The 19,310-nt window shown below is 44.1% G+C and overlaps 1 protein-coding gene across 3 annotated transcripts in view; it reads left to right on the top strand.

Annotated features, from left to right (window-relative positions):
• Positions 1-19,310, top strand: part of LOC109874284 (transitional endoplasmic reticulum ATPase-like) — a 52,694-nt gene that overhangs the window by 26,341 nt on the left and 7,043 nt on the right. For all 3 annotated transcript variants that reach the window (XM_031809488.1, XM_031809487.1, XM_020466131.2), the window contains 7 exons: positions 627-762; positions 998-1,110; positions 1,288-1,452; positions 1,714-1,836; positions 2,025-2,237; positions 4,132-4,310; positions 17,232-17,361. In XM_031809488.1, coding sequence (XP_031665348.1) covers positions 627-762; positions 998-1,110; positions 1,288-1,452; positions 1,714-1,836; positions 2,025-2,237; positions 4,132-4,310; positions 17,232-17,361 — 1,059 coding nt within the window. The remainder of the gene's footprint in view (positions 1-626; positions 763-997; positions 1,111-1,287; positions 1,453-1,713; positions 1,837-2,024; positions 2,238-4,131; positions 4,311-17,231; positions 17,362-19,310) is intronic.

Here is a 19,310-nt window from a genome sequence, read left to right as displayed (position 1 = left end):
TGGGGACAATAGGTAATTCTAATACGTGTAGTTTTCACATAACAGATGTTTTGAGGGAGCGTGCAATTACCATACTGACTGCAGTAATGTCCACCAGAGTTGTTGCCAGAGAATTGAATATTAATTTCTCTACAATAAATCACCTCCAATGTCATTTTAGAGAATTTGGCAGTATGGCCGACCGGCCTTCTAACCGCAGACCACTAGTAACCACGCCAGCCCAGGACCTCCGCATCCGGCTTCTTCACTTGTGGGATAGTCTGAGACCAGCCACCCGAACAGCTGATGAAACCAAGGAGTATTTCTATCTGTAATAAAGCCCTTTTGGAGGGTAGACACTCATTATTTGGCTGGGCCTGGCTCCCCAGTGGGTGGACATGGCTGCGCTCCTGCCCAGTCATATGAAATCCAAAATTTAGGGCCTAATAAAACATTTTGTTCAGTGTATATTGATCAACACCTTATTTTCGCATGCGAAAAGACATAAATTGAACCTGTTCCGAATAAGTAATTGACGGATTGCAGCAGGACGATATTTTGCAATTGGCGTGAACGGCATCGTCGTGAGAAAGGGACTGTAGGGTCAACCGAGAATGTCATTAACCTTTTTATGTTGTCCTGTGCAGACACACGGTGAGGTGGAGAGGCGCATTGTGTCCCAGCTCCTCACACTCATGGATGGCCTAAAGCAGCGCGCTCACGTCATCGTCATGGCAGCCACCAACAGGCCCAACAGCATTGACCCCGCCCTGAGGAGATTTGGTACGATCCCTCCTCAATGTACCTAGAATGTAACAGTTGAGTTCTGAGTTTGTCGGAGGCCTCTTTTATATTTGATATACCATATTTGATGAATATCTTCATCCAATGTTGATTTCTTTGTCATTACTAGCTGTGAATCAGCAGGGTTGATGTTAATAAAGAAATAAAATGAAATGGAATCTATTTCTATGCTGGTTAGTGAGACTGACCTTCACTGTGTGACATCGCTCCTCAGGGCGTTTTGACAGGGAGGTGGACATCGGCATCCCTGATGCCACAGGCAGACTGGAGATCCTCCAGATACACACCAAGAACATGAAACTGTCCGACGACGTGGACCTCGAGCAGGTGTGTGTATAGCACTACTGTAATTTACAGAGTGAGGTTGTCAATTAAACTCACCATCACCATTTTGTGTGTGTGCAAGGTGGAATTAAAAGTTGTGAGTGGGTTAACTCACTGCCATATTGATTCTGTGTCTGTATCGCCACTGTATGTGTGACCATGTCCATCTGTGTCCTCCAGGTTGCCAATCAGACTCACGGCCATGTGGGTGCTGACCTGGCCGCTCTGTGCTCTGAAGCCGCCCTGCAGGCCATCAGGAAGAAGATGGATCTCATCGACCTGGAGGACGAAACTATCGACGCCGAGGTCATGAGCTCCCTGGCTGTCACCATGGATGACTTCAGAGTAAGGAACTGGATTATTTTCTCCTTTAACACACACACACCACTCAAAGTAGCTTAGCACAGAGCACTTTATTCACCTTTGTTTTTCGTCACTATGTAAATCTGCAGCATCCAGCAATTGTATTTTTTCTAATGGTCTGAGGACAGCACTTTATGCTTAAGTTATCGCCCCAAAACGTGACCAGTAACCATTAGAACCAGTTGTATCGGAGAATCTCTTAACCAGCTGGACTAACCGATTTGTATGCGTGTTGTGTTTCAGTGGGCTCTAAGCCAGAGCAACCCTTCAGCCCTGAGAGAGACGGTGGTTGAGGTGCCCAACATCAGCTGGGAGGACATCGGAGGTCTGGAGGACGTCAAGAGGGAACTCCAGGAGCTTGTACAGGTAAGCCATGTTATAGTCATGGGTACATTACTGTTAAGATTTTGCTTTATATGCCATAAAAGCTAATAAGTAATTTGTTGATTTTTTTTTTATCAATAGAGAGTGAAGAGTACAGTTAATTTCTCTGGTCTGTTTTGCTTGTCTGTAGTGGGTCTTGATTAACCTTCATGGTCTGCGCTTCTCTTCAGTACCCAGTGGAGCACCCAGACAAGTTCTTGAAGTTCGGCATGACCCCGTCCAAGGGCGTGCTGTTCTACGGGCCCCCAGGTTGTGGTAAGACCCTGCTGGCCAAAGCTATCGCCAACGAGTGCCAGGCCAACTTCATCTCCATCAAAGGTCCTGAGCTGCTCACCATGTGGTTCGGAGAGTCCGAGGCCAACGTCCGCGAGATCTTCGACAAGGTAAGGCTAAACCGATTTATCATGGCTTTCAGATCCCTCTAACCTCATATTTACAGTGCCTTGCGAAAGTATTCGGCCCCTTGAACTTTACGACCTTTTGCCACATTTCAGGCTTCAAACTTAAAGATATAAAACTATTTTTTTGTGAAGAATCAACAAGTGGGACACAATCATGAAGTGGAACGACATTTATTGGATATTTCAAACTTTTTTAATAAATCAAAAACTGAAAAATTGGGCGTGCAAAATGATTCAGCCCCCTTAAGAGAATACTTTGTAGCGCCACCTTTTGCTGCGATTACAGCGGTAAGTCGCTTGGGGTATGTCTCTATCAGTTTTGCACATCGAGAGACTGAATTTTTTTCCCATTCCTCCTTGCAAAACAGCTCGAGCTCAGTGAGGTTGGATGGAGAGCATTTGTGAACAGCAGTTTTCAGTTCTTTCCACAGATTCTCAATTGGATTCAGGTCTGGACTTTGACTTGGCCATTCTAACACCTGGATATGTTTATTTTTGAACCATTCCATTGTAGATTTTGCTTTATGTTTTGGATCATTGTCTTGTTGGAAGACAAATCTCCGTCCCAGTCTCAGGTCTTTTGCATCAGGTTTTCTTCCAGAATGGTCCTGTATTTGGCTCCATCCATCTTCCCATCAATTTTAACCATCTTCCCTGTCCCTGCTGAAGAAAAGCAGGCCCAAACCATGATGCTGCCACCACCATGTTTGACAGTGGGGATGGTGTGTTCATGGTGATGTGCTGTGTTGCTTTTTGCATTGTTGCCAAAAAGTTCAATTTTTGGTTTCATCTGACCAGAGCACCTTCTTCCACATGTTTGGTGTTTCTCCCAGGTGGCTTGTGGCAAACTTTAAACAACACTTTTTATGGATATCTTTAAGAAATGGCTTTCTTCTTGCCACTCTTCCATAAAGGCCAGATTTGTGCAATATACGACTGATTGTTGTCCTATGGACAGAGTCTCCCACCTCAGCTGTAGATCTCTGCAGTTCATCCAGAGTGATCATGGGCCTCTTGGCTGCATCTCTGATCAGTCTTCTCCTTGTATGAGCTGAAAGTTTAGAGGGACGGCCAGGTCTTGGTAGATTTGCAGTGGTCTGATACTCCTTCCATTTCAATATTATCGCTTGCACAGTGCTCCTTGGGATGTTTAAAGCTTGGGAAATCTTTTTGTATCCAAATCCGGCTTTAAACTTCTTCACAACAGTATCTCGGACCTGCCTGGTGTGTTCCTTGTTCTTCATGATGCTCTCTGCGCTTTTAACGGACCACTGAGACTATCACAGTGCAGGTGCATTTATACGGAGACTTGATTACACACAGGTGGATTGTATTTATCATCATTAGTCATTTAGGTCAACATTGGATCATTCAGAGATCCTCACTGAACTTCTGGAGAGAGTTTGCTGCACTGAAAGTAAAGGGGCTGAATAATTTTGCATACCCAATTTTTCAGTTTTTGATTTGTTAAAAAAGTTTGAAATATCCAATAAATGTCGTTCCACTTCATGATTGTGTCCCACTTGTTGTTGATTCTTCACAAAAAAATACAGTTTTATATCTTTATGTTTGAAGCCTGAAATGTGGCAAAAGGTCGCAAAGTGCAAGGGGGCCGAATACTTTCGCAAGGCACTGTACATGTATTTAAAATGTTTTTTTTTAAATGTTTTTATTGATTGTATGGTATTTCATTGTTGTGTTACACATGCACAAAGATGCTTAGTAATTGTGAAACCTGGGAGGTGTTTATTAGGCATAAACAGAAGAAAAACTACTGAATCGGGAGGGACCAACCTTAACTTGTCCAAGAAACGCTTATTCTCGTTTTCCGTTGCAAAACCTATATTGTACCCTCCTAAGCCCTCTTGTGTTCCAGGCTCGCCAGGCCGCCCCCTGTGTGCTTTTCTTTGACGAGCTGGACTCCATCGCCAAGGCACGTGGCGGCAACGTGGGTGATGGTGGCGGAGCGGCCGACCGTGTCATCAACCAGATCCTGACAGAAATGGATGGCATGTCCAGCAAGAAGAACGTCTTCATCATCGGTGCCACCAACAGGTCAGCCCCTCTTAACCGCTCATTCTGCTACAATGTTATTCTCACTAATTGAGTTTTTAATACTAGAACCGCTGGGCCCTGAGGGAACCCCCCCCCTCTTTAAGCTTATGAGCAGTCATTGACTGCAACATTGAACAATGGCCACCAATTGTGCAAGTTCTCCCACTTAAAAAGATGAGAGGCCTGTAATTTGCATCATAGGTACACTTCAACTATGACAGACAAAATGAGAGAAAAAAAATATCCAGAAAATCACATTGTAGGATTTTTATGAATTTATTTGCAAATTATGGTGGAAAATAAGTATTTGGTCAATAACAAAAGTTTCTCAATACTTTGTTACATACCCTTTTTTGGCAATGACAGAGGTCAAATGTTTTCTGTAAGTCTTCACAAGATTTTCACACACTTGTTGGTATTTTGGCCCATTCCTCCATGCAGATCTCCTCTAGAGCAGGGATGTTTTGGGTCTGTTGCTGGTCAACACGGACTTTCAACTCCCTCCAAAGATTTTCTATGGGGTTGAGATCTGGAGACTGGCTAGGCCACTCCAGGACCTTGAAATGCTTCTTACGAAGCCACTCCTTTGTTGCCCGGGCGGTGTGTTTGGGATCATTGTCATCTTCAATGCCCTTGCTGATGGAAGGAGGTTTTCACTCAAAATCTCACGATACATGGCCCGATTCATTCTTTCCTTTACACGGATCAGTCGTCCTGGTCCCTTTGCAGAAAAACAGCCCCAAAGCATGATGTTTCCACCCCCATGCTTCACAGTAGGTATGGTGTTCTTTGGATGCAACTCAGCATTCTTTGTCCTCCAAACACAATGAGTTGAGTTTTTACCAAAAAGTTATATTTTGGTTTCATCTGACCATAAGACATTCTCCCAATCTTCTTCTGGATAATCCAAATGCTCTCTAGCAAACTTCAGATGGGCCTGGACATGTACTGGCTTAAGCAGGGGGACACGTCTGGCACTGCAGGATTTGAGTCCTTTGTTACTTTGGTCCCAGCTCTCTGCAGGCCTTTTTTTTTTCACCTTTATTTAGCCAGGTAGGCCAAGATAAAAGCATAGCAGTGTGAACAGACAACACAGAGTTACACATGGAGTAAACAATTAACAAGTCAATAACACAGTAGGAAAAAAGAGAGTCTATATACATTGTGTGCAAAAGGCATGAGGTAGGCGAATAATTACAATTTTGCAGATTAACACTGGAGTGATAAATGATCAGATGGTCATGTACAGGTAGAGATATTGGTGTGCAAAAGAGCAGAAAAGTAAATAAATAAAAACAGTATGTGGATGAGGTAGGTAAAAATGGGTGGGATATATACCGATAGACTATGTACAGCTGCAGCGATCGGTTAGCTGCTCAGATAGCAGATGTTTGAAGTTGGTGAGGGAGATAAAAGTCTCCAACTTCAGCGATTTTTGCAATTCATTCCAGTCACAGGCAGCAGAGAACTGTAACGAAAGGCGGCCAAATGAGGTGTTGGCTTTAGGGATGATCAGTGAGATACACCTGCTGGAGCGCGTGCTACGGGTGGGTGTTGCCATCGTGACCAGTGAACTGAGATAAGGCGGAGCTTTACCTAGCATGGACTTGTAGATGACCTGGAGCCAGTGGGTCTGGCGACGAATATGTAGCGAGGGCCAGCCGACTAGAGCATACAGGTCGCAGTGGTGGGTGGTATAAGGTGCTTTAGTGACAAAACGGATGGCACTGTGATAAACTGCATCCAGTTTGCTGAGTAGAGTATTGGAAGTTATTTTGTAGATGACATCGCCGTAGTTGAGGATCGGTAGGATAGTCAGTTTTACTAGGGTAAGTTTGGCGGTGTGAGTGAAGGAGGCTTTGTTGCGGAATAGAAAGCCGACTCTAGATTTGATTTTAGATTGGAGATGTTTGATATGAGTCTGGAAGGAGAGTTTACAGTCTAGCCAGACACCTAGGTACTTATAGATGTCCACATATTCTAGGTCGGAACCATCCAGGGTGGTGATGCTAGTCGGGTGTGCGGGTGCAGGCAGCGAACGGTTGAAAAGCATGCATTTGGTTTTACTAGCGTTTAAGAGCTGTTGGAGGCCACTCATTCACTAGGTCATTCACTAGGTCTCCCTGTGTGGTTCTGGGATTTTTGCTCACCGTTCTTGTGATCATTTTGATCCCACGGGGTGAGATCTTGCGTGGAGCCTCAGATCGAGGGAGATTATCAGTGGTCTTGTATGTCTTCCATTTCCTAATAATTGCTCCCACAGTTGATTTCTTCAAACCAAGCTGCTTACCTATTGCAGATTCAGTCTTCCTAGCCTGGTGCTGGTCTACAATTTTGTTTCTGGTGTCCTTTGGTCTTTGGTCTTGACCATAGTGGAGTTTGGAGTGTGACTGTTGTGGTTGTGGACAGGTGTCTTTTATACTGATAACAAGTTCAAACAGGTGCCATTAATACAGGTAACAAGTGGAGGACAGAGGAGCCTCTTAAAGAAGAAGTTACAGGTCTGTGAGAGCCAGAAATCTTGCTTGTTTGTAGGTGACCAAATACTTATTTTCCACCATAATTTGCAAATAAATTCATTCAAAATCCTACAATGTGATTTTCTGGATTTTATTTTCTCATTTTGTCTGTCATAGTTGAAGTGTACCTGTGATATAAATTACAGGCCTCATCTTTTTAAGTGGGAGAACTTGCACAATTGGTGGCTGACTAAATACTTTTTTGCCCCACTGTAATTAATACATTCTGTATATGCTATCACAAAAATAATACTTTTGTTGTGTTTATTAAGGTTTTAGGTAACATTAGAATAAAAAAAAAATAATAATTCTACAAATAACACAATAGCAATTTTATTAGTTTGTTACTGTAGGTTATCTGTAAAAACAAAACACTAAAAAGACTTCCAATTGTTCAATCAATTTTATTTGTGTAGTGCCTTTGCCTTTGTTGGAATGCGGGGACAGCATCTTTTTATAAAGTCAAAATGAATACCCCAACCATCAAGGCGTCATGTGGGCGAGCGGTTTGCTGACGTTGTTAACAGTTCCCCATGGTGGTGGCAGAATTATGGTATGGGCAGGCATAAGTTACAATGAAAAAGACAATGAACACAATTGCATTTTATCGATGGCAACTTGAATGCACAGAGATACTGTGATGAGATCCTGAGGCCCATTGTCATGCCATTCATCCGCCGCCATCACCTCATGTTTCAGCATCATAATGCACGACCCAATGTCGCAAGGATCCGTACACAATTCCTTGAAGCTGAAAATGTCCAAGTTTTTCCACGACCTGCATACTCACCAGACGTCACCCATTGAGCCAGTTTGGTATGCTCTGGATCGACGTGTCGAACCGCGTGTTCCAGTTCCCGTTAATATCCATCAACTTTGCACAGCCATTGAAGAGGAGTGGGACAACATTCCACAGGCCAAAATCAACAGTCTGATAAACTCTATGTGAAGGTGATGTCTCGCTGCATGAGGCAACTGATCACACCAGATACTGCCTTTTTAAATCCATTCCCCTGCCTTTTTTAAAAGTATCTGTGAACAACAGATGCATATCTGTATTCCCAGTCATGTGAAATCCATAGACTAGGGCCTAAATGCATGTATTTCAATTGACTGAGTTCATTATTAACTGCTGCATGTTGTGTTTTTATATTTCTGTTCAGTGTAAGGGAGCAGGATAACTTATTAATTGGCTACAATAATTACTTGAAAAAGTTTAAGCACCAAATTGCGTAAATGTCTTATTTTCAAGGTAGGCCTGCTCCAAATTCAAGTTCATGTAGGCTACTTCAAGCCACGTGTATTGTTTAAAATTGCAGGTCTAACACGGAAAACAAAACAAATGTGTCATGTTATTTCATTACCAGATAATATTGTGAATAAGCCCACTAGGCTATGTAAATTCTTGTCATTATGTCCAGAATAATTCATAGGAATAGCGTTGGGTGTTGCGCGGTAGTCTAACCTACACAATTGCGCACTGTAGATTTGGTGTCCAATCCTTAGGGATGAAAACATTAACTAATTACCTTGATGCTTTGTCTGTTAAATCTAACAAGATCCTGCTGTAAATCAAGCAGACAACAGATGATTAACATCAGTTCGCTAGGGTTATTAGATCCAACATGAATCCAGGCACAACTGTCTTTCAGGGCCAGCAACAGAACTAATCAGTTGGACGGGCCTTTGATATCCATAGGCTTGCACGCACTTGCACATTCACCATTTTTTAAATAGGTGTTATACTGTAGTAAAGACCATAAGCAGCTTGTGAGTTTGAACTTGAGGGAAGCTTACAATTTATCAATTTTCTATGTAAAAGTTTCTCAATCATTGTCACGTGGTTAAGCATAAAAATCTGAAGGAAAATGATACAAATCTAAAGGTTCAAATTCAACAAAGGCGAGAGCACCAGGCACTGTCATAAGGCAGTCCATTGGCTAGCTAAAGAAATGTGCATAGAACTCAGAGATAGGCTATAGGCCAATGCAGCAGTAGGCCTATAACTTCCATCGTCAACTAAGTAAAATACATGGGCCTAAAGCTGACAAATAAAACAATATTGTGATAAATTCAGGTTCTTTCAATCTCCATCTCTCTTCTCCGCCTGACTCCCTTTCGATCGGTCTTGACGAGCTATTGCTAGTGAAGTGCAACATTTGATCAAATCAACAACTGGATCCGCTTGAAGCTGTCCCTAGTGAACTTTGCAGCATTGTATCAACTAGCCTATTACGGGCCTTCAGTTTCCTGCGCCAGTGAGCTCAGGACAGACAGTTACAGTGCCTTGCGAAAGTTATCGGCCCCCTTGAACTTTGCGACCTTTTGCCACCTTTCAGGCTTCAAACATAAAGATATAAAACTGTATTTTTTTGTGAAGAATCAACAACAAGTGGGACACATTCATGAAGTGGAACGACATTTATTGGATATTTCAAACTTTTTTGTTTTTTTTTAAATACAATCCACCTGTGTGTAATCAAGTCTCCGTATAAATGCACCTGCACTGTGATAGTCTCAGTGGTCTGTTAAAAGCGCAGAGAGCATCATGAAAAACAAGGAACACACCAGGCAGGTCCGAGATACTGTTGTGAAGAAGTTTAAAGCCGGATTTGGATACAAAAAGATTTCCCAAGCTTTAAACATCCCAAGGAGCACTGTGCAAGCGATAATATTGAAATGGAAGGAGTATCAGACCACTGCAAATCTACCAAGACCTGGCCGTCCCTCTAAACTTTCAGCTCATACAAGGAGAAGACTGATCAGAGATGCAGCCAAGAGGCCCATGATCACTCTGGATGAACTGCAGAGATCTACAGCTGAGGTGGGAGACTCTGTCCATAGGACAACAATCAGTCGTATATTGCACAAATCTGGCCTTTATGGAAGAGTGGCAAGAAGAAAGCCATTTCTTAAAGATATCCATAAAAAGTGTCATTTAAAGTTTGCCACAAGCCACCTGGGAGACACACCAAACATGTGGAAGAAGGTGCTCTGGTCAGATGAAACCAAAATGGAACTTTTTGGCAACAATGCAAAACGTTATGTTTGGCGTAAAAGCAACACAGCCCATCACCCTGAACACACCATCCCCACTGTCAAACATGGTGGTGGCGGCACCATGGTTTGGGCCTGCTTTTCTTCAGCAGGGACAGGGAAGATGGTTAAAATTGATGGGAAGATGGATGGAGCCAAATACAGGACCATTCTGGAAGAACCTGATGGAGTCTGCAAAAGACCTGAGACTGGGACGCAGATATGTCTTCCAACAAGACAATGATCCAAAACATAAAGCAAAATCTACAATGGAATGGTTCAAAAATAAACATATCCAGGTGTTAGAATGGCCAAGTCAAAGTCCAGACCTGAATCCAATCGAGAATCTGTGGAAAGAACTGAAAACTGCTGTTCACAAATGCTCTCCATCCAACCTCACTGAGCTCGAGCTGTTTTGCAAGGAGGAATGGGAAAAAATGTCAGTCTCTCGATGTGCAAAACTGATAGACATACCCCAAGCGACTTACAGCTGTAATCGCAGCAAAAGGTGGCGCTACAAAGTATTAACTTAAGGGGGCTGAATAATTTTGCACGCCCAATTTTTCAGTTTTTGATTTGTTAAAAAAGTTTGAAATATCCAATAAATGTTGTTCCACTTCATGATTGTGTCCCACTTTTTGTTGATTCTTCACAAAAAATACAGTTTTATATCTTTATGTTTGAAGCCTGAAATGTGGCAAAAGGTTGCAAAGTTCAAGGGGGCCGAATACTTTCGCAAGGCACTGTAAGTGTTTCCAGTTTCAGAGATTTTTGTAGTTCATTCCAGTCATTGGTAGCAGAGAACTGGAAGGAGAGGCGGCCAAAGAAAGAATTGGTTTTGGGGGTGACCAGAGAGATATACCTGCTGGAGCGTGTGCTACAGTTGGGAGATGCTATGGTGACCAGCGAGCTGAGATAAGGGGGACTTTACCTAGCAGGGTCTTGTAGATGACATGGAGCCAGTGGGTTTGGCGACGAGTATGAAGCGAGGGCCAGCCAACGAGAGCGTACAGGTCGCAATGGTGGGTAGTATATGGGGCTTTGGTGACAAAACGGATTGCACTGTGATAGACTGCATCCAATTTGTTGAGTAGGGTATTGGAGGCTATTTTGTAAATGACATCGCCGAAGTCGAGGATTGGTAGGATGGTCAGTTTTACAAGGGTATGTTTGGCAGCATGAGTGAAGGATGCTTTGTTGCGAAATAGGAAGCCAATTCTAGATTTAACTTTGGATTGGAGATGTTTGATGTGGATCTGGAAGGAGAGTTTACAGTCTAACCAGACACCTAGGTATTTGTAGTTGTCCACGTATTCTAAGTCCGAGCCGTCCAGAGTAGTGATGTTGGGCAGGTGCAGGCAGCGATCGGTTGAAGAGCATGCATTTAGTTTTACTTGTATTTAAGAGCAATTGGAGGCCACGGAAGGAGAGTTGTATGGCATTGAAGCTTGCCTGGAGGATTGTTAACACAGTGTCCAAAGAAGGGCCAGAAGTATACAGAATGGTGTCGTCTGCGTAGAGGTGGATCAGAGACTCACCAGCAGCAAGAGCGACATCATTGATGTATACAGAGAAGAGTCGGTCCAAGAATTGAACCCTGTGGCACCCCCATAGACTGCCAGAGGTCCGGACAGCAGACCCTCCGATTTGACACACTGAACTCTATCAGAGAAGTAGTTGGTGAACCAGGCGAGGCAATCATTTGAGAAACCAAGGCTGTCGAGTCTGCCGATGAGGATGTGGTGATTGACAGAGTCGAAAAGCCTTGGCCAGATCAATGAATACGGCTGCACAGTAATGTTTCTTATCGATGGCGGTTAAGATATTGTTTAGAACCTTGAGCGTGGCTGAGGTGCACCCATGACCAGCTCTGAAACCAGATTGCAGAGAAGGTATGGTGAGATTCGAAATGGTCGGTAATCTGTTTGTTGACTTGGCTTTCGAAGACGTTAGAAAGGCAGGGTAGGATAGATATAGGTCTGTAGCAGTTTGGGTCAAGAGTGTCCCCCCCTTTGAAGAGGGGGATGACTGCAGCTGCTTTCCAATCTTTGGGAATCTCAGATGACACGAAAGAGAGGTTGAACAGGCTAGTAATAGGGGTGGCAACAATTTCGGCAGATAATTTTAGAAAGAAAGGATCCAGATTGTCTAGCCCGGCTGATTTGTAGGGGTCCAGATTTTGCAGCTCTTTCAGAACATCAGCTGACTGGATTTGGGAGAACGAGAAATGGGGAAGGCTTGGGCGAGTTGCTGTGGGGGGTGCAGTGCTGTTGACCAGGGTAGGAGTAGCCAAGTGGAAAGCATGGCCAGCCGTAGAAAAATGCTTATTGAAATTCTCAATTATGATGGATTTATCAGTGGTGACAGTGTTTCCTATCTTCAGTGCAGTGGGCAGCTGGGAGGAGGTGTTCTTATTCTCCATTGACTTTACAGTGTCCCAGAACTTTTTTGAGTTAGTGTTGCAGGAAGCAAATTTCTGCTTGAAAAAACTAGCCTTGGCTTTTCTAACTGTCTGTGTATAATGGTTTCTAGCTTCCCTGAACAGCTGCATATCACGGGGGCTGTTCAATGCTAATGTAGAACGCCATAGGATGTTTTTGTGTTGGTTAAGGGCAGTCCGGTCTGGGGAGGACCAAGGGCTATATCTGTTCCTGGTTCTAAATTTCTTGAATGGGGCATGCTTATTTAAGATGGTTAGGAAGGCATTTTTTTTAAATACCCAGGCATCCTCTACTGACGCGATGAGATCAATATCCTTCCAGGATACCCCGGCCAGGTCGACTAGAAAGGCCTGCTCGCTGAAGTGTTTCAGGGAGCCTTTGACAGTGATGAGTGGAGGCCGTTTGACCGCTGACCCATTACGGATGCAGGCAATGAGGCAGTGATCGCTGAGATCTTGGTTGAAGACAGCAGAGGTGTATTTAGAGGGCAAGTTGGTTAGGATGATATCTATGAGGGTGCCTGTGTTTAAGGCTTTGGGGAAGGTACCTGGTGGGTTCATTGATCATTTGTGTGAGATTGAGGGCATCAAGCTTAGATTGTAGGATGGCTTGGGTGTTAAGCATGTTCCAGTTTAGGTCGCCTAGCAGCACGAGCTCTGAAAATAGATGGGGGGCAATCAGTTCACATATGGTGTCCAGAGCACAGCTGGGGGCAGAGGGTGGTCTATAGCAGGCGGCAACGGTGAGAGACTTGTTTTTAGAGAGTTGGATTTTTAAAAGTAGAAGTTCAAATTGTTTGGGTACAGACCTGGATAGTAGGACCGAACTCTGCAGGCTATCTTTGCAGTAGATTGCAACACCGCCCCCTTTGGCAGTTCTATCTTGTCTGAAAATGTTGTAGTTTGGGATGAAAATTTCAGAATTTTTGGTGTTCTTCCTGAGCCAGGATTCAGACACCGCTAGAACATCCGGGTTGGCAGAGTGTGCTAAAGCAGAGGCTTCTAATGTTAACATGCATGAAACCAAGGCTATTACGGTTACAGAAGTCATCAAAAGAGAGCGCCTGGGGAATAGGAGTGGAGCTAGGCACTGCAGGGCCTGGATTCACCTCTACATCGCCAGAGGAACAGAGGAGGAGTAGGATAAGGGTACGGCTAAAAGCAATAAGAATTGGTCGTCTAGAACGTCTGGAACAGAGAGTAAAAGGAGTTTTCTGGGGGCGATAAAATAGCTTCAAGGTATAATGTACAGACAAAGATATGGTAGCATGTGAATACAGTGGAGGTAAACCTAGGTATTGAGTGATGAAGAGAGAGATATTGTCTCTAGAAACATCATTGAAACCAGGAGATGTCATCGCATGTGTGGATGGTGGACTAATAGGTTGGATAAGGTATAATGAGCAGGACTAGAGGCTCTCCAGTGAAATAAGCCAATAATTTTATTTAATTTTACCTTTTATTTAACTAGGCAAGTCAGTTAAGAACAGATTCTTATTTTCAATGAACGACAGATTTGTACCTTGTCAGCTCGGGGGTTTGAACTTGCAACCTTCCGGTTACTAGTCCAACGCTCTAACCACTAGGCTACCCTGCCGCCCCAAACACTAACCAGAACAGCAATGGACAAGGCATATTGACATTAAGGAGAGGCATGCTTAGTCAAGTGATCAAAAGGGTCCAGTGAGTAGAGAGGTTGGTTGGGGTCACGGCGATTTAGACAGCTAGCCGGGCCATCGGTAGCAAGCTAGCATAGGATGGAGGTCTGTTATTAGCCACCTCGTGTGTTTCCGTCGGTAGGATTAGTTGTGTTCCGTGTGGTAGAGAGGATGAATCCAAATCACACTCAAAAAAAACAATAGATATAGTTATATAGAGGCCCAAGGAAAAAATATAAATAAATCAATTGTCCGATAGGTCTATTCAGATAGCAGCCGATAAGACAGCTAACGGTTAGCGGACCGCAGATGGGCAGCTAACGGTTAGCGGACTGAATCCTGGCTCAGGAAGACCACCAAAAATTCTGGTTACGTCGCGACTGAGGAACCAGCCGGATAACTCCTTCGTGTAGATAACGTCGGTAGTCCAGTTGTGAAGGCCCGGTGGGGCTCCGCGTTGGCAGTAAAACGGGTCCGGATAGGTGATTGTAGCCCAGGAGTGATTGATGGAACTCTTCAGCTGGCTAGCTTCGGAATAATTGATGTTTTCTCCGGAATCGACGAACGCCGATAGTCACACGGATAGCAGCTAGCTAGCTGCGAGATCCAGGTATGAATGTCCAGAGTTAGCGGTTGAAATCCAGGGACATGGAGAGAAAAATAGCACCGGTATGTTCCAGTCCGAGCCCCGCCGTACAAAACTGGCGATAGATTTTCGAGTTAAAGGATAGTTGATGACCACAAACCGTGGTTAGCTGAATACTAACGATTAGCCAGTAAAGAAGCTAACTAGCTTCTGGATTAGCTTCTGGATTAGCTTCTGGATTAGCTTATATATATATATATTCATGGCTGTGTTCTTAGGCAAAATTATATATATATATTCATGGCTGTGTTCTTAGGCAAAATTATATATATATATATATACGGGACAAGACGAGGACAAAAGACGTCTGAACTGCTATGCCATCTTGGAACAATCGATGAGCAACTGTAACCAGTTGTCCAATGTAGGAAATTCTCACTGGTACCCTAGTTTATAGAAAGACTATGTGTCTGACTGCAGTCATAAATAGCCAATTATTGTCAGCTCGTGCTTACATGGTCTGCGTGTACATGAAGTAATGACCAAAAGTTTTGAGAATGACACAAATATTCATTTTCACAGTCTGCTGCCTCAGTTTGTATATTGGCAATTTGCATATACTCCATAATGTTATGAAGAGTGATCAGATGAATTGCAATTAATTGCAAAGTCCCTCTTTGCCATGCAAAGAATCCCCAAAAACCATTTCCACTGCATTTCAGCCCTGCCACAAAAGGACCAGCTGACATCATGTCAGTGATTCTCTCGTTAACACAGGTGTGAATGTTGACGAGGACAAGGCTGGAGATCACTCTGTCATGCTGATTGAGTTCGAAATAACAGACTGGAAGCTTCTAAAGGAAGGTGGTGCCTGGAATCATTGTTCTTCCTCTCAACCATGGTTACCTGCAAGGAAACACGTGCCGTCATCATTGCTTTGCACAAAAAGGGCTTCACAGGCAAGGATATTGCTGGCCAGTAAGATTGCACCTAAATCAACCATTTATCGGATCATCAAGAACTTCAAGGAGAGCAGTTTAATTGTTGTGAAAAAGGCTTCAGGGCGCCCAAGAAAGTCCAGCAAGTGCCAGGACCGTCTCCTAAAGTTGATTCAGCTGCGGGATTGGGGCCCCACCAGTACAGAGCTTGCTCAGGAAGGGCAGCAGGCAGGTGTGAGTGCATCTGCACGCACAGTGAGGCGAAGACTTTAGGAGGATGGCCTGGTGTCAAGAAGGGCAGCAAAGAAGCCCCTTCTCCAAACTGATATTGTGCAAAAGGTATAGGGATTGGACTGCTGAGGACTGGGGTAAAGTCATTTTCTCTGATGAATGCCCTTTCCGATTGTTTGGGGCATCTGGATGACAAGGTGAGCGCTACCATCAGTCCTGTGTCATGCCAACAGTAAAGCATCCTGAGACCATTTATGTGTGGGGTTGCTTCTCAGCCAAGGGAGTGGGCTCACTCACAATTTTGCCTAAGAACACAGCCATGAATAAAGACTGATACCAACACATCCTCAGAGAGCAACTTTTCCCAACCATCCAGGAACAGTTTGGTGACAAAATGCCTTATCTAGCATGGAGGACCTTGCCATAATGCAAAAGTGATAACTAAGTGGCTCGGAGAACAAAACATTGATATTTTGGGTCCATGGCCAGGAAACTCCCCAGACCTTATCCCATTGAGAACTTGTGTTCAATCCTCAAGAGGCGGGTAGACAAACAAAAAAACACAAATTCTGACAAACTTCAAGCATTGATTATACAAGAATGGGCTGCCATCAGTCAGGATGTGGCCCAGAAGTTAATTGACAGCATGCCAGGGCGGATTGCAGAGGTCTTGAAAAAGAAGGGTCAACACTGCAAATATTTCTTTGCATCAACTTCATGTAATTGTCAATAAAAGCCTTTGACACTTGTGAAATGCTTGTAATTATACTTCGGTATTCCATAGTAAGATCTGACAAAAATATCTAAAGACACTGAGGCAGCAGACTTTGTGAAAATTTATATTTGTGTCATTCCCAAATCTTTTGGCCATGACTGTACATGAGTTGCAAATACATAAGTTGGAGCATGTCCAAGTCACATAAACAACCAAAGCTGGTGAGTGCGTTGCTGATCTATTTTCTTTGCTTGAAATGTAGGGCCTGCTCTCTTTGATGACATTTTGTGCTGATTATCGTCCTGTGGCATTGTCAGCGGCTTGTTCTATCCAAATGGGGCAGTCCTTTCCTCTCTCCTGTCTCACCGTATCATTTGTTGGTGGCAAGGACAGGTGCCCAAGCACAAAAAAGACAGAACGGTGCACACTGACCAGGCGGTCAGTGTTCACCGTTCTGTCTTTTTTGCGCTTGGGGCTTGGTGTAGGTTCAGGTTAAAATTGGTTGACTGATTTAGGGTATATAGCATTTTGAGATAATTAGAATAGATCAAATCAATAGAATGGCCAGCCCTGTTCTTCATTCACAATTGGTGATTACATAATTATGCAACACTGTGGCTGAAATAGTGTCCACATACTTTTTATGAATATGACGGTTTTACTTGCAATTATCATATGTTGTAGTCTCCCCTACCTTAGTTGAATGCACTTAGATCTGAGGTGGACAATAAGGTAGCGTATAATGAGGTGTAGAAATGTAGGCTAAGTTTAATGACTAAACTGTGTGTGCTGTACCAGGCCTGATATCATCGACCCGGCCATCCTGAGGCCCGGAAGACTGGACCAGCTCATCTACATCCCCCTGCCAGATGAGAAGTCCCGCATCAACATCCTAAACGCCAACCTCAGGAAGTCACCCATCGCCAAGGCAAGCATCTATGTGTATTTGGCCATGCGCTGATATTGTGCTGACTGAACTGTTTCTCCAACCTCAGTCAGCATGTTCTGATTTGAGGGGTGGGGTTAGGGCTTTTTTTTAATATATATTTATTTATTTAACCTTTATTTAACCAGGTAGGCTAGTTGAGAACAAGTTCTCATTTGCAACTGCGACCTGGCCAAGATAAAGCATAGCAGTGTGAGCAGACAACAAAGAGTTACACATGGAGTAAACAATTAACAAGTCAATAACACAGTAGAAAACAAAGGGGGAGTCTATATACAATGTGTGCAAAAGGCATGAGGAGGTAGGCAAATAATTACAATTTTGCAGATTAACACTGGAGTGATGAATGATCAGATGGTCATGTACAGGTGGAGATATTGGTGTGCAAAAGAGCAGAAAAGTAAATAAATAAAAACAGTATGGGGATGAGGTAGGTGAAAAGGGTGGGCTATTTACCAATAGACTATGTACAGCTGCAGCGATCGGTTAGCTGCTCAGATAGCTGATGTTTGAAGTTGGTGAGGGAGATAAAAGTCTCCAACTTCAGCCATTTTTGCAATTCGTTCCAGTCACAGGCAGCAGAGTACTGGAACGAAAGGCGGCCAAATGAGGTGTTGGCTTTAGGGATGATCAGTGAGATACACCTGCTGGAGCGCGTGCTACGGATGGGTGTTGCCATCATGACCAGTGAGCTGAGATAAGGCGGAGCTTTACCTAGCATGGACTTGTAGATGACCTGGAGCCAGTGGGTCTGGCGACGAATATGTAGCGAGGGCCAGCCGACTAGAGCATACAGGTCGCAGTGGTGGGTGGTATAAGGTGCTTTAGTGACAAAACGGATGGCACTGTGATAAACTGCATCCAGTTTGCTGAGTAGAGTGTTGGAAGCCATTTTGTAGATGACATCGCCGAAGTCGAGGATCGGTAGGATAGTCAGTTTTACTAGGGTAAGCTTGGCGGCGTGAGTGAAGGAGGCTTTGTTGCGGAATAGAAAGCCGACTCTTGATTTGATTTTCGATTGGAGATGTTTGCTATGAGTCTGGAAGGAGAGTTTGCAGTCTAGCCAGACACCTAGGTACTTATAGACGTCCACATATTCTAGGTCGGAACCATCCAGGGTGGTGATGCTAGTCGGGCATGCGGGTGCAGGCAGCGACCGGTTGAAAAGCATGCATTTGGTTTTACTAGCGTTTAAGAGCAGTTGGAGGCCACGGAAGGAGTGTTGTATGGCATTGAAGCTTGTTTGGAGGTTAGATAGCACAGTGTCCAAAGACGGGCCGAAAGTATATAGAATGGTGTCGTCTGCGTAGAGGTGGATCAGGGAATCGCCCGCAGCAAGAGCAACATCATTGATATACACAGAGAAAAGAGTCGGCCCGAGAATTGAACCCTGTGGCACCCCCATAGAGACTGCCAGAGGACCAGACAGCATGCCCTCCGATTTGACGCACTGAACTCTGTCTGCAAAGTAATTGGTGAACCAGGCAAGGCAGTCGTCCGAAAAACCGAGGCTCCTGAGTCTGCCGATAAGAATATGGTGATTGACAGAGTCGAAAGCCTTGGCAAGGTCGATGAAGACGGCTGCACAGTACTGTCTTTTATCGATGGCGGTTATGATATCGTTGAGTACCTTGAGTGTGGCTGAGGTGCACCCATGACCGGCTCGGAAACCAGATTGCACAGCGGAGAAGGTACGGTGGGATTCGAGATGGTCAGTGACCTGTTTGTTGACTTGGCTTTCGAAGACCTTATATAGGCAGGGCAGGATGGATATAGGTCTGTAACAGTTTGGGTCCAGGGTGTCTCCCCCTTTGAAAAGGGGGATGACTGCGGCAGCTTTCCAATCCTTGGGGATCTCAGACGATATGAAAGAGAGGTTGAACAGGCTGGTAATAGGGGTTGCGACAATGGTGGCAGATAGTTTCAGAAAT

Source organism: Oncorhynchus kisutch, linkage group LG29 (genome assembly GCF_002021735.2).
Source record: "Oncorhynchus kisutch isolate 150728-3 linkage group LG29, Okis_V2, whole genome shotgun sequence".
Classification (NCBI taxonomy): domain Eukaryota; kingdom Metazoa; phylum Chordata; class Actinopteri; order Salmoniformes; family Salmonidae; genus Oncorhynchus; species Oncorhynchus kisutch.
The sequence above is the reverse complement of the archived record's forward strand: the minus strand, read 5'-3'. Positions and strand labels throughout refer to the sequence as shown.